Source organism: Paraphaeosphaeria sporulosa, assembly GCF_001642045.1.
Source record: "Paraphaeosphaeria sporulosa strain AP3s5-JAC2a unplaced genomic scaffold CC84scaffold_3, whole genome shotgun sequence".
In the NCBI taxonomy this organism is placed as follows: Eukaryota; Fungi; Ascomycota; class Dothideomycetes; order Pleosporales; family Didymosphaeriaceae; genus Paraphaeosphaeria; species Paraphaeosphaeria sporulosa.
In genome coordinates this window covers 2,627,891-2,642,238 of record NW_017253362.1, presented here as the reverse complement: position 1 = coordinate 2,642,238, position 14,348 = coordinate 2,627,891, and the positions used below count along the sequence as shown (strand labels likewise).

The 14,348-nt window shown below is 53.6% G+C and overlaps 5 protein-coding genes across 5 annotated transcripts; 1 reads left to right on the top strand and 4 right to left on the bottom strand.

Annotated features, from left to right (window-relative positions):
* Positions 1 to 273: 273 nt before the first annotated feature.
* On the bottom strand, positions 274 to 2,175 carry CC84DRAFT_589564 (replication factor C subunit 2). The gene is made up of 2 exons (XM_018186798.1): positions 1,781 to 2,175; positions 274 to 1,724 (listed from the first exon to the last, which is right to left on the bottom strand). Exons 1-2 carry the CDS (start codon positions 1,894 to 1,896, stop codon positions 593 to 595), a joined length of 1,248 nt encoding a protein of 415 aa, XP_018039183.1. The 5' UTR covers positions 1,897 to 2,175; the 3' UTR covers positions 274 to 592.
* Positions 2,150 to 8,117, bottom strand: CC84DRAFT_1162658 (uncharacterized protein). The gene is made up of 6 exons (XM_018178052.1): positions 7,656 to 8,117; positions 7,456 to 7,535; positions 5,898 to 7,402; positions 5,370 to 5,840; positions 3,044 to 5,119; positions 2,150 to 2,995 (listed from the first exon to the last, which is right to left on the bottom strand). The coding sequence occupies exons 1-6, from the start codon at positions 7,775 to 7,777 to the stop codon at positions 2,456 to 2,458; spliced, it is 4,794 nt and encodes a 1,597-aa protein (XP_018039182.1). The 5' UTR covers positions 7,778 to 8,117; the 3' UTR covers positions 2,150 to 2,455.
* Positions 8,118 to 8,579: 462 nt separating this feature from the next.
* CC84DRAFT_1086456 (uncharacterized protein) lies at positions 8,580 to 11,709 on the bottom strand (the record flags this gene model as incomplete). The annotated part of the gene is made up of 5 exons (XM_018174161.1): positions 8,580 to 8,628; positions 8,678 to 10,794; positions 10,893 to 11,057; positions 11,107 to 11,232; positions 11,506 to 11,709. 5 exons carry the CDS (start codon positions 11,707 to 11,709, stop codon positions 8,580 to 8,582), a joined length of 2,661 nt encoding a protein of 886 aa, XP_018039181.1.
* Positions 11,710 to 12,092: 383 nt separating this feature from the next.
* Positions 12,093 to 13,265, top strand: CC84DRAFT_592418 (uncharacterized protein). The gene has a single exon (XM_018186801.1). The coding sequence runs from the start codon at positions 12,444 to 12,446 to the stop codon at positions 13,035 to 13,037; it is 594 nt and encodes a 197-aa protein (XP_018039180.1). The 5' UTR covers positions 12,093 to 12,443; the 3' UTR covers positions 13,038 to 13,265.
* CC84DRAFT_1240377 (uncharacterized protein) lies at positions 13,231 to 14,230 on the bottom strand. Its single transcript, XM_018184018.1, has one exon. It carries the CDS (start codon positions 14,042 to 14,044, stop codon positions 13,724 to 13,726), a length of 321 nt encoding a protein of 106 aa, XP_018039179.1. The 5' UTR covers positions 14,045 to 14,230; the 3' UTR covers positions 13,231 to 13,723.
* Between the last annotated feature and the right edge of the window lie 118 nt (positions 14,231 to 14,348).

The following is a 14,348-nucleotide window of genomic DNA, read 5'->3' as shown; positions in this document are numbered from 1 at the left end:
AAATTCGTGTAGGTACGAAGTGTGTCAAGCTGTCCCGACTAACGGCGGGGCACGGCAACTTGTTTCCTACGTCAACTAACGATATACGAAAAGACACGATAGAACACGATATGCAGTGTGTTCGCAACAATCGGCACTCGACAGCGAATGTTCCACGATCCAATTCGGCGCGAGGCAGTGCTAGCCGGTTTATATCCCACGGTACCCTTCACATGGCGTTGCTGCCCGTGTGCCTAGGCACTCCCGTTTCGGGAGCGCTCCGTCGCGGCCTTCGCGGGGTACCCCTGCAAGTCGTGATCTGCGCCTTCGCGTAGACGTGGGAGCCAGACGTCGAGGGCTTGAGCCGAGGAAGCAAGTTGCGGCTTTGAGGCATCATTGGCTGAGACGTGGACCACAGCCTCCTGCATCGACACGAGCATCTTGGACACAGGCTGCTGAGCCGCGTGCGAAGACCAGACATGCAGATGCAAGGTACGGCGCAACAGGAAGAGCTCTTGCTAAACTCGACGTAGTCGTGATATTAGATATCTTCTGATCTTCTCCAAACGCCACGCGCCTTCCTAATGCTCTGATCGCTCGTCTTCAAGATTGCCTAGCCCTGGCACAGCACCCCGCTAATCCGCAGGCCCAGGTCTAACACGGCCAGATGCTCGTCTCCTCCATCCCCTAACCTCTTGTCCACCTCGCTGAATAGACCCGTGATCCTCATCTTCTGCAGATCGCCCACCCGCTCATCGAATAATACCCTCTCGTACAGCTGCCCAACTGTCTGTGCGGCACTCCATCCCTCTGCTATCATATCCTCCACCACCTTTGCTATCTTGGTATACTGTATTTGTGATTGAGAGCCGGGGAAGATGGCGGATGTGAGCGATTCAAGGGTGGTCTCGGGGATGACGCCCGCGATCTCTGCAATGTGTACTTTTGAGACGGCAGCAGCGGAGGGAGCTGCTGAGTCAATGTCCATTTCGTCGTCATCATCCATAACAGCGTGCGCCTTTCGCTTGCCTCCCGCGGCGGCCTCTTTTTGCGCCGCGCCCACCAGCCGCGCTGCAGACTGCAGGAACGTGATAGCTTTTCTCAGATCGCCTTCAGCTACACGCACAAGCTCCTCGCTCACTCCCGCATCGAGATTCACTCCTTCAAGCTTCGCAATGTCCTCCACGCGCTTCACCGCATTCCCCTGATCCAAGCTCTTGAACCTGAACTTCGAGCATCGCGATGCGAGCGGATCGATGATCCTCGTTACGTAGTTGCACACCAAGCAGAATCTCGTCATCTTGCTGTACGTCTCCATCGTCCGCCTCAGCGCGCTCTGCGCATCCTGCGTCATGCTGTCCGCCTCATCCAGCACGATGATCTTGAACGGCGGGCACGGATACCGGTCCCGGTACCGCACCTGCTTGAAGCCTCCTTCTACGCTCTCGTCTTCTACCGTGATGCTGTGCGTCGGCGCCGATGAGAGCTGCTGCCGTGCGAAATCCTTCACCTTTGCGCGAACGATGGAGATACCGCGCTCGTCGGAGGCATTGAGCTCGAGCACGCGCGTTTTGATGAGTTCGGGGCCGTAGAGCTGCTTCGCGAGGGCGAGGATTGTGGACGTCTTTCCCGTGCCGGGAGGGCCGTAGAAGAGCATGTGCGGGAGGTTGGTGGACTGGAGGGTGCGAGAGAGGATTTGGATGGTATTATCCTGGGCCGTGACTTCGGAGAGCGTCTTTGGACGGCTGGGTAGCTGATTAGCATTGCAGCCTGTATGGATTGTAACTTGGGCAGCCCTCACTATTTCTCCACCCAAGGTTGTAATCGGTTCGTCACTGCTTTGCTCGCGGGAGCTTTGGATGAGCTGGCCTGCGCAGCGGCCTGCTGTCGCGCCTTGATGTTGAAAAAGTCCGCCATAATTGGTACTGTTGCAAGTGGGGTGGTGCTTGTGGTGAGGATGTGGAGTAGATGTTAAAGTGGAACGCGCGACGCGTACGAAATGGCAGTCGCGCTCGCGCGTTCACGTTTAGTGGTCTGTGCATACCATTTTCATCATCGACAAAGATTTTGCAACGTGCCACAACGCAAGATCCGACAGCGTTACCTCTTACGCTTTACGGATAGCATACGACGAAGCATTCACGGCGGGATAATACTTGGTGTCACGGTGCGAAGCCCAAGATTGTATTTTCCAAAGAAAAGAGACATAAAACTGCAAGTGGATATAGAGAGTAGCCGGGTGTATCAAAGGAGCGCAGCAACTACCAAACCCCAGGCAAGCCCACAAGTCGTTCCCGTGTGGTATGTTTTGCGCGCCGTACCCCAACCTCGCAGATGCCATGCGCACATTACAAAAACCCCTAGCTTACAGTGACATGAAAACCAAGTCAATTGGCGTAAATAAGACTTCGTAATTCCGAAAACCACTCCATCTGGAAGAATGAAACAGATTGCGCGCATGATGTTATACGCGCGTTTAGGAATCACCCATCTCCACGTCTTCAACCTTCTGAGGCTCGTCCAAGTCCTTCCTGAACTTGGCTTTGTTCTTGTCCACCTCGTCGCGGTCAAGGTTTTTCATCCACTCGTTGTTGCGCACAAAGAACTCCTGGGCGCGCTCCTTGTGTGACTCCACGAAGGCCTCGTAGTCCTCCTTGGAACCAGCACCGGAACGAATCTCGTCGGGCTGCACAAAGTACTGTACGCCTCCGGTTCCGAGAGGCTCGCTCGCGATGAATTTCATCGTGTATGTCTCTGGGATGATGGAGACGGTGATTTTGTCTTCTGACTTCAAGGTGTCGAAGCGGTCGTCCTCGTTCACATCTTCGATCTTTGCCAAGCGTTTACTTAAGTATGGATGTCGAAGCTTGTTGAACTCAAGGGTTTCCGTGGGCTCGACAGCCATGTAGGATGCGACATAAGCTCGCCAACTGCGAATCTTGTCAAGCTGGTTGAATTCGAACGTCGGGTCATCCTTCTTGAAGAGTCGCACGTATGCCTCCATTTGGCTTGGATCCTGTTGCGCATTAAAAATCACACTTCGTGAGCCGGACTGGTAACTTACAAAGGTGATGCGATAAGTATCGGCGTCCTTGATGTACTTCTCGACCTGCTTCCTGTAGGCAATCTCCGCCCGGTGCGTAGTCGTGTCGTTGACCCGGTCTTTCCTGAAGAGGTTGTAGATATCCAGACTCTTATCTTTGCTGTCGTTGTTGACGACATTGCCGCATGCCCTGGCGAGCGAATTGAGCAACCTATCAAAGGAGTACAGCTGCCACCCAACTTGGAGGTAGTATCGGCGAAGTGTCTCTTCAATCTGGGCCATGTCGACCTCGCCACTGATCTGGTCCTGAAGCATTTCCAACACTTGCTGATAGTAGTTCGCGCCATCCGAAGTGTCTTTGAAAAAGTCCGAGGGCATCTTATCCACCATCTTGAGCTCGTGGGCCGGCTTGTACATTTGAGCACGGGTGACGATCTTGCGTACCTCGACCTCTCGTTCCTTGAGCTTGTAGAGTCGTTCGTAAAGAAAGACGAACATGCGGAAGAAGTTGTAGATGGATGCGTTCGCATACATGTTGTACTCGCTGCGGCGGTAAGGTTCCTCTGGATCGGGGTCTCGGTTGCTGACTTGCTCGGTAGTGTGAGAAACCCACGTTACGGAGGGCCGTTCATCGCGACTTGCAGAGTTCGAGCTCTGGACGGCCGCCTCCTCCTCTCCCGCAGATGTCGCGCCAGGTGAGCTGTCGCGGCTGACAGAGGCAGTGCTGCCCTCCTTGTCTTTGCGGGACTTGCCACGGGGGTCCAGTACGTCGCGGCGCAAGTCTCCCTTCTTGTGTTTCTGTGCGCGTTGGGAGACGTCTTCATCGGCGCTTGGCGTGTCCTCACCCGATCCGTTGGTCGAGGACTCCCGAGCAAATACCTGAACATGTTGTTCGAACTTAGCACTGTCAATGCCAAAGAACAGTGGCACAAACTCCTTGATGAAGGGAGTGACTTTGGAGTAATCGCCGGGGAGGTTTTCAGCGTAGGTCAAGATGAGGTGCGCGACATCGTACAGCACATCCTCGTCTGGGAACGAGAACTTGAACTGATAGTCGGGCTGAGTGATCTCTTGAATCTCCTGAAGCCGCTTTTGTTCTTCGTATCGGACCTGAATCTCGTTCTGCAACGTTTTCGGTTGGAACTGGCGCTTGTCATTTGCTTTGACGGTCAAGCTCTGATGATCGAGCGACTTCCAGAAAATCTTCTGCGTCTGATCCCGCCAGACCTTCTCCCACTCGCGCTGGGCCGCCTTCCAATCCTCGAGTTTCGCTTTCAGCCTATGGAGAAGGACCGGGACTACACTCCAGGGCATTTGGAAGAGCTCACGAATGACCTCCGCACCTCGCTCTCGACCGTAAATCTTCATAATGACTTTCTTGTAGATGGTCTCGCTCTGGCCACCAAGACCAGGGGGGAGGACAAAGTTGGCTCGATCTTCGGGCTTCATCGTAAGAAGCTGGCCGGCGATTGGCTCAAGCTGCTGGATCGTCCGACTGCATGCTTCGATGTTTGTATCGTAGTCGTGACGCTCCTCCTCAATTCTGTGGAGTCCTTCCTCGAATTGATTCTTGCGATGAGCGACGAAGCCGGAGTCTTCAGATGCCCAGGTCGGATGCGAGGCCCACTCGTCGTTCAGGACAGATCGGCAAAGCTCATCTCGGCCACTGCAGAGCCGCTCGCGCTCCCGCTTGGGTAACAATCGGTAGCTGGGCCCGAAGCTGCGGCAGTTGGACAGAGACACGCGGGAGTTCACGGTCTTAGGCTGCGTTGACGATTGCTCTTCGTCCTCGCCAAGGAACCTCTTGAACCACGCGTAAAGCTCTTGATTGCCACCAATAAATGACTGAGCACGGTATAGGAGCAAGCTCTTGTCGATCAGATCCTGAGAGAAAAGATTACATAGCTTCAGGAACTCGTTCATGGTGTTCTTGTTGCCGATGAACTTTTTGACTCGATCGAAGAAGGCCAAATCCTCCTGAGAGGGGTTCGATGTCGTAGTTGGAGGCATTGGTGCCGGCGGTGCTGGAATGAGTGTCGGGGACAATGGCGCTGCATCCACGACGATGGGTTGCTTCGCATGGCCTGTTTTGGCGCGCTTTTGGCAGTTAGTAATGTCGCAAAGAGAAGGGTAATCCCGTTTCAATTGGGATTTTGGGGTGGACATTGCAGCAAGCGATGATGAAAGGATTGAAAGAAAAGGGAGAAGGCGATAAAATGGGAGCAGAGTCGCTTAGGCCAAACCAACAAGTGAGAGAGTGAAGAGGGTACTGTAGGCACAGTGTTTCCCAACACCCCAATGGGACGAGCTTAGAAAGACTGAAAGGTAGCAAACACGATAAACATACCTTACTAGCAGTTCCTTGTCCATAAGTACTGCGTACACTAGATTGCTGGACGTCTTGTGGCATGGGAGTAGGCATAGTTGCTGCGGCTGCACCTGCGCCTTGACGTTCACCACGTTTCCTCTTGTTGTCCCGGTTTGCTGTGGGGGTGGGTGCAAAATTGCCCATTGGTGGCAAACGTGAAGTATCCGCGCGGGGTGTTTGTTGATGGCTGGGTGCTTGACCGTACCCTGCGTCTCCTCGTGCATTGCTCAGCATGGCAGCTTCTTCATTGTGACGCGCGGCTTGCTGGGCTCGATGCTGAGCCGCCGACTCGGGCAGGAATTGCTTGAAATCCTCCAGCAGATCTGGGGCAGCGCCGAAGAGGTTTGTGACTTGCGCATAAACATCCTGAATGGGCTTTGACTCGCGTTGGTATGTTTGGAGAATTTCGAGAAATTGTTTGTAAATGTCTGGTTGGGACGCGAACCGATTCTGATAATATTGTTAGTAATCACGCAAATTCAACCGATTCAAGTCCCTAAAGCTCACCTTGATCTTGTTCACGTAGCTGATAGCGTGATTGAACTCAACCGGGCCACGCTTCTCAGCACCAGCACCTCCTTGAGCGCCTTGAGCAACACCGTTCAGTGCCTGTCCCGCCATTGGCGTTGAGATGTCACCGCCAGGTGATAAGATCGAGCGTCCAGCAGCAGCGGAGACAGCGTTCTGCAGTTGAGATACACCACGTTGCTCCTGTTGATGCGCGAGAGTCGCAGCCGAAGCAGCAGCATCAGGGTGGGGACGAGCTGTAGCCTCTGGAGAGAGAGGCGCGGGGCCAACTTGGCCTTGTTGCGGACCAAACAATGCTTGACCTAGGTTACGAGCGTTCGGGGAGAAAGCAGGGTCCTGTGCCTCTGCAGCTTGGGGAGGGCGAATGTCCCTAATGTTCTGTGCCCACCGCCCTTGACCATCGTAGAAAGTAGTCTCCGTGGGTGGCGCATTGCCGTTCACAGCTGCGTTTCGGGGTGGAGAGAGGGGCCGCGGAGCGGGCATAGTGGACACCATTGTACCCATCGGCGTGGTAACACGAATTGCATTGGGATCGCCATTCGTACCGCATTCGATCTTGTAGCCAGGGGGGAGAAAGGTATTGAAGCCCTGGATAAGATTTGGGTTGCCAGCAAAGAGCGTCGATACCCGCTCAATTACACCGGGGGTGTCGATCGCACCGCTCTTGAAGTCCTTCATGATGTCCAGAAACCGGTTGTACACATCAGGGTGTTCCGCAAATTGGACCTTGACTTGATCGAGATAGCTGAGTGCATCATTCAGAATGGGCTGCTGTCCTTGGCCCATGGCCATTGCTGCAGCGGCGCTTTGGGGCCCAGCGAAGGGCATGAGCATGGATGGTTGCGGCGGAGGCTGGACGGCGTGCTGCATCCTCGGAGTGGTCTCGCCCTGCTGGACAGGCTGGACAACTGCGCCTCCAAAGATGTTGTTCGGGGCATTCGGTGCCGTCATCGCCGGTCCGCCCAAAGGTCCTGATTGTCCCAAGAGTCCATTCGGGCCGTGGACCGTCCGCGTTGAAGGCGCGACTGCCACCGGCTGATGTATCTGAATGGGCGCAGCGTGGTTCTCGTGTGTCACCTGTTCCTGCTGCTGTCGCTCTCGAATCTCGCGTTCTCGCTGTTCAGCCTCGCGCTTCACCAGTTCCTCTTGCTGTGCTGCGTGCTGCTGAGCGGCATGCGATTCCATCATCTCTCGCTCCCTCGTCTCTCGTTCGCGATGCTCTCGCTCGCGATCTGCGTTCGCCTGGCCTGGCGGGGGGCCGTGTGGCTGTTGCTGTTGCAGAGTCTGCGAGAGACCAGGCAACGAGTACGGTGGTCCCTGAGAGGCAGGTTGAGCATTCGTTGCAATAGGAGCAGCCTCAGAGGATGGCGGACGCTGGGTGGACATGTGCGGAGACGCCTGGGGGGGTTGTCCCGTAAGACCTGCTAAGCTAGGGAGACTCTGGCTATGCTGTGACGCACCGTTGGAGGGGTAGAAAGGTCCTCCTAGGCGTGACTGTTAGTTAGAATGTCAACACGCGCACCCACCTGATACATACCAGAAGGAGGAGGGAGTACAGGCGCCGGGCCCTGGGCCGGTGACGTGTGGGACTGCGGCTGTTGGGTCGCATTGGCGGGACTGTAATGTCGCACATGGTCAGCAAAGCTCAAACCAACAAGAGGGTTGCAAAGGAGCCGGAGCGTGGCACTATGCATAGTCGCCTATGGCAGCAAGCAGGACGGAGAGCAGAGTACGCACCCGAAGGAGCCCAGTGGCCGAGACGTTTGAGTTTGACCTTGCACTTGCTCTGTTGGTTGTTGGCCAGGCCCCGACGCTTGCGATTGCGTCGGGGGCCATCCTTCGCGATGCGCTGGATTCATCTCGGCGTTACAGCTGCTCGCCGGCTTTAAGCGTAGCAGCGTCGAGAGGTGCGAAGACGCGTTGGAGGATCAAAGGTGGCTATCACCAATGAGGGCAGCTCATGCAGAGCTCCGAGAGGATGTGTGGTGTAGGAAGTGCGCGTTGACGTTCCGATTGTCGGCAAAGGGCAGCTCGCCAGCGCAGGGTCAACTGGTGATTAGGAGCGAGAAGCAGCTGACAGCTGCTGTGACCGCCGGAAGGCGCGACTTGCGCCAGAAGAGCGTGGAGGGAGGAAAGCAAGGACGCGCGACCGAGCCAATGCCGTGCGCCGTGGGGTATCTTGAAGAGGAGGTGATGGCAATGAGGTCAGGGTGTAGGAGCGATCGCAAAAGCGCCGCCCCCAGCTCCGTGAGGGTTGATCCGGCGCCGGCGCTAACGAGTGTGGGGCGATATTCACGTGCCCTACCGTCCCTGAGGCCCAGCCCCTCCAATTACACTAGCCGCAGTGTTGCGCTTCGCCCGCCATAGAAACCTGGGTCCACGCATCCATAGTCAGATCGCCTCTTGAGTTGCTCAGCTGTTCACAGTGCCATGACAAGGCTTAGTACAATCGGCCTATATATAGCCCACTCGCCATAACACACTACACTGCTGTCCTGGCGTTGCACCACGCGCATAAGCTCATCACTTCATCGTCCACACTCATACGGTACATGGAACACCCATGATATTTCTCCAACAAAACTGCCGTTCAATTGCTGTCAAATGGCCTCTCAATTGGGTCGGTTGTCTGTCACCATGCGCCTTCCCGTTTACCCGCCTCTAGAACACCCACGTGAAACTCTCCTTAACCTCGAACTCTGCCTTCGCCCTGTGATTATTGGTCAGTGTAATTCCACTCGCTCTCAAGAGTTGCATACCTGATATCCACACTACTCGCTCCAATCAGGACCTCAAACGCTCCCTCCTCCGCGATCCACAACCCCTTCTCTTCCAGACTAGTGTCAAAGTACCCCACTGAGTACTTGTCCAACTTCAGGTTGGCATCCTTTGTCTCGCCAGGCTGCAAGAAAACTTTGTCGAATGCCTGAAGCTCCTTCTCTGGCCGCGGAAGCCGTGACTTCACGTCCTTGACATAGGCTTGAACGGTTTCGGAAGCGGCAACGGAGCCTGTGTTTGTAACTCGGACGGTGATCATGACTGGAGAAGATACTGATAGGACGGAAGAGCTGATGGTCGGTGCTCCGTAGGTAAAGGTCGTGTACGTGAGCCCGTGGCCGAAAGGAAAGAGAGGCGCAATCTTTAAGCGCTCGTAATGTCTGTAGCCGATGTATATGCCCTCTCCATACACCGTCTTCAAGTTCTCACCAGGCCAATTGTGGTAAGATGGATTGTCCTCTAGACGAACAGGAAAGGTTGTAGGGAGCTTTCCGCTTGGGCTTGCATTTCCGAGTAGAACGTCTGCGAGGGCGTGTCCCGCTTCTTGCCCTTGATACCATGCTTGCAATATCGCTGGGGCGCGATCAGCCCATGGCATAGTGACTGGCGTGCCCGATTGATTGACTACGACGGTACGCGGATTGGCTTGGAGAACAGCTTCGATCAGCCGGTCTTGTGACCCGTCTTTTGGAAGATCCATGCTGCCCCTATCGTAACCCTCCGATTCCCATTCGGCATCAAGGCCAACAACTACCACGGCTACATCTGCATCGCGAGCAATCCGGGTGGCTTCTTCTAGACGGTCAATCTTGTCTTCTTCTTGGTATCCAATGCGACAGCCCCCATAGTCGTGTTGGCGGCCGATGATCGATGCTTTAGTTGCCGGTCGCACCTCGTTGGTGCTTTCGACAAGCAATTCGTATGGCTTGCCCTCCTCCAGCTGTATCGATTGCAGCTTATCTTCAGAAGCGGAGAACATAGCTTCGCCGTCCTCTTTCCAATCCCAGTTATCGATCAGGATATTTCCGTCCACAAAAAGCCTTCCTGGTCCCACAGATGCAAAGCTAAAAGTATGGTTTCCGGTAGACTTTGGCGTGAAGGTAGCTTTGACCTTGAAGGAATACGCTGGCAGAACAGGTTTTGGTGCAGAATCCCAAAGCCAAAGATCGGTATTCACCTTGTGCTGAATGACTGCCGGCTCCCCTTCAAACTTGTCACCGTAGTAATACTCTAACTGCACACCTTGTTGCCCGTCTGGTATCGTACAGTACGGCGCAGCCAGTGGTAGCCACTTCGAGCTATCGCATCCTTGCGCAAAGACGACCTCTCCATCGAAACGGTCCCGGAGACCATCCCAAGGGCTGATTTTGTAGTAGGGGTTCAAGCCAGCACTGCCACCTCCATTCGCGATAGCTCTCTTGACATTTGGTCCTATCAAAGCGATTTTTTTCGCGCCCTTGATTGGAAGCACCCCGCCATCGTTCTTTAGTAAAGTCAATCCTTCGATACCCGCCTGGAGAATCAATTTTCGGGTTCCCTCGTTATCAATTGATTGTTCTCTTGGCTCTGTTGTTTGATCATTTAAGCCCTTTGTCCGGTCCACAAGGTAGAGCACGTTTCCAGCCGCTTTCTCAATCTCTTCTCTTGTGATCTCACCGTTCTCCAATGCTTTCTTTACTTGCTCTACTTGCCTCCACACGGTTGGGCCCGGCATCTCAATGTCTACTCCAGCTTTTATGGAAGGTGCTGTAGCATATGTCCCGGTCCAATCGGAGATGACAGCACCATTCCATCCCCACTCGCCACGCAATATCTCTCTGAGTGTGTGGACATTCTCGTCGGCATGTACTCCATTGACGATGTTGTACGAGCTCATCAGTGCCCACGGCGAAGCTTCTCTCACAGCGATCTCAAATGGCTTAAGGTAGATCTCTCTCAGAGGACGTTCTGTAATCACTGCATCGTATGCCTTGCGCTCCGTTTCTTGCTCGTTGCCAACGAAATGCTTGATTGTTGCAGCAATCTTCTTGCTTTGCAATCCACGGATGTAGGAGGCCGCTAGTTTACCTGTGAGGAAAGGGTCTTCGGAGAATGATTCCTGAAAGTCCGGGATTGTCAGTAAGTACACAATTGACTGTGCGACCACATCACGTGCAAAAGAATGAAAGAACCACATCGGGACTCTTGTGCACTTACAAAGTTGCGCCCGCCCAATGGTGATCGATGCATGCATATCGTGGGCGCAAGCAAAACATTGGCACCCCTAGCCTTTGTCTCGTCTCCCAAATGTCGACCTATTTCCTCGATCAAGTCCAGGTTCCATGTTGACGCCATGGATATTCCACACGGAAAAAGTGCTGCCTGTTACGGTCAGTCGGAGAAATTGAATGGTAAGGAACGTCTTGCTCACAGGCGTGCCATTGGTGAAGAACTCTCCTCTCGCGCCGTTTGGGCCATCTGTTGTCTTGATTGAAGGAATGTCTTTGCTGGGAATTGGCATTGACCGCCAGAAGTCAACTCCAGCTAGTAATGAGACCTGGATCGACGTGTTAGTCTTGTAAGCTGAGCAGCAATAGAAAACATCGGCTAGAAGCGTTGAATGAGTACATCATTTTATTATTGACGTTCTCAAGCCTCTCCATCAAATCGCGAATGCATCTTGCGTTCCTTCTGATACTTGCAACAAGTTCGCTTTGTGCTGCGGAAATAAAGATGCATATAGCAATATAAACGATCACCCAGCACGTGAATGGAGGCAGATGCAGTGGGGCCCAAGCTCCGCGGACCGAACGAAATAGGTAATACGGACCTGTTCTTCGAGACTCAACGATGCTGCCAGGGCCCTCGCCCTTTCGTCAGTCACTTCGAGTTGCACTTCGATGCTGTTGGTCATTCTGGCTTCTTCCTGGAGCTGTTGATCCAGCGTCGCTGCAGGTATCAAATCGTCAGGAACGGGCTGTACTAGAATGTGGCCTTCTTTCACGTCGATGTAGTGGACTCGCTCGCTCTCCATCGGAAGAGGATGTTCGAGCTCGACAGCACTCATTGTGAACTGGCTAAGAAGGATAATATGATAAAGTTGTGAGAGTGTGTACGAATTGAACAGTTCTCTAGACGGTCAAGAGAATCCGCAGGCCAGGTTGGTTGTTTCAGGCAGACACGTAACGAGCGAACGGTATCAGAGAAGAGTGTTGCCTGTAGGATGACAGTAGTAATTTGACTCTCTTAAGCATCACTGGTAGGACCATCGGTGGAAAAACAACGACCTCTTGTAATCCGCCTAAAGAAAATAGAAGTGGGGATCTGGTGTGGGGGGAGGCTCGAACATCCGAAACCTTTCGAAAGGCCATTGCGCCCAAAGGGCGCGGTAAGGAGCTGCAGATCGCCTAGAGCGTCGAAGGCCGGTGTGCCGGCAATGAGCCGCGAGTGTAAGCATTCAGCCGCTTTCGCGCTCGTTCGAGACGCGCCTTTTCAGACCGTTTGATCGATATGCGCTGTTATCATCTGATGCTTCCCCATAATGGTTTGGCGCAGGACAGCGATATCTTGAGAAGGGCACCTTATCATGTACTCTGTGACAGGGCAATCGAGAGGCTCGATGCCTTAGAGAGGCGATGCCTGGAGGCAAGACAAGTAGCATGTACAGCTTTGTAACGACGCCGGCGTGTAGGCGCCGATGTGAGGGATGTCGGCTGAGAGGAACATCCCAGCTGTAGCAGCGAATGTACACTGAGCTGGCGGATCTCGATGCTCCGAAATGCATGCAAGCAATGCCGGCATCAGGATCTCGCGGTTTTGCAAGCCTCAAATGGTCGGATAAACTTTTGTTGGATGCGCTGTTGGAGGCACGGGTCGAGCTCGAGTCGGGACCTGCGGGCCTCAACTCCGAATGACGGGCGGGTAGCGTTAGCGCAGCGTGACTTCCGCGAAAGTCATCCGTTTCACGTGTCCAGACCCAATATCGTGCATCCGCGATACGTTCATACGAAAATCATGAGCGCCATTAGATTTGGCCTGATAGCGAAGGAAGTGAGGTCCTTCGTTCCTGTGTCTGTGGTAGGTGGGGCTCCTTTTCTCCGAAATCAGACATCAAATGTATGTCCTACTAAAACCGTCCTTGCAATTACGCGCACACGCGTCGACTCATGTAGCATCGAAAGTAACAGCAACATTCCCAAGCGTGTTACTTCTGAGGTACTGCTTCCGAGGTTATCTTACTCTACTGCCATGCCTAAGCTTCGTACAGCGCCGGTGGATTTTCTACATCTAAATTACAGCCATCTAAGAACTAGACAAGATCTAAAAGGAGGTTGTCACGTTTCATTCTGTGTTTACGTGTAACGGACAGCCTATGAAGCCTAGGTGTTACTCCTACGGTGTTGCTAGGTCCCCAGAATGGATCCACATTACGCACAAACACCCGAATAGAGCGCAAAAAACCTCGGCAAAAACATACAACAGCGGGGATTCGCCGATTCTCACGAACTCGACTACTAATCCGCCGGTATCTTGCTTATATATGGCTGAGCGGACGGGAAGCCTAGTTCTCAGGATCCTATGGTCGTATGTGAAAGAATTGGCCTAGAGTACATTATATAAATAAACACAAGTGAAGCCTCCAGCTCCTTATGCATCGCTCTAAGATACAGTTCACAAACTCAAGGGAAAGACCAATGGTGAGAAAATACTTGTCAGCATCTATTAACCAATAATGCAATCTATTCAACTACTGCAAAAGTAGCCTCCCCATTTTCTTCGCCAACAACCATCATAAAGCCCGTTCTCGGTCCAAAACCTATCATTCGGCCCGCATGGTCCCTATATCGGGTCTTTGTTCGTCCTCAACAGCGCTGCGCGAACCGAGACCATTAACGTCGCGTGGATCAACCAAATCGACAAGCTTGCGCGCTACCCGTCGTCTCATCATCGCCGGGCCTCCGCTCCAAGGGCAGCTCATCCGGTAACGTCCACCGCGCAATCTTCTTCCCCTTCAACAAAGCCTCGTCGTCGAGGGAGCCGAATGACCACTAGCTTATGCGAAGGTGACGAGGCGCCACTTTGTACACGTCCCAAGGTCGCAGGGATCGGTGCAGCTTGTCCTTTGCCGATTCCTCGTCGTTTCCCAGGCGTGACATAGGCCTTTCGGGAGGTAACTCGAAGGTCACCTCGGCGTGTCCCTGTTTCACTGGTAATATACGCAAAAAAGTGATGTCGTCGTCTGTGTCGTGTGCAAGTAAGTCTGGACCACCCCCTTCACGAATTGTTGTGATCCACTTGCCCACTGGACGCAACTGTAGCTCTTGCACTGGACATTGTGCATCCGCGGTGATCATTTGAGGCGAGCTCATGTTGCGGATGAAGAAGAGATCTGTGTCGAGACACGACTATTTTGTTAGAATTGTGACGGCGCGGTCGGGAAAAGGCGATGTAACCTATTTGACTTGGGCGATAGGGTTTGGGGGCGAGGAAGGGTTTGGGTCGTTAATAGAGGGGATGTACGGCGGACCGAAGCGGAGGCTGAGTGAATGGTGGACATTCGATGTCGCTGGGACGTCATGGTCAAGTCGGCGAATTGTTTCCGTTAGATGGCCGGATACACTTCCTGGAAAAGGATGTTGAAAGTGATGCGTGTAGTTGGAGTGGTAAAGATGA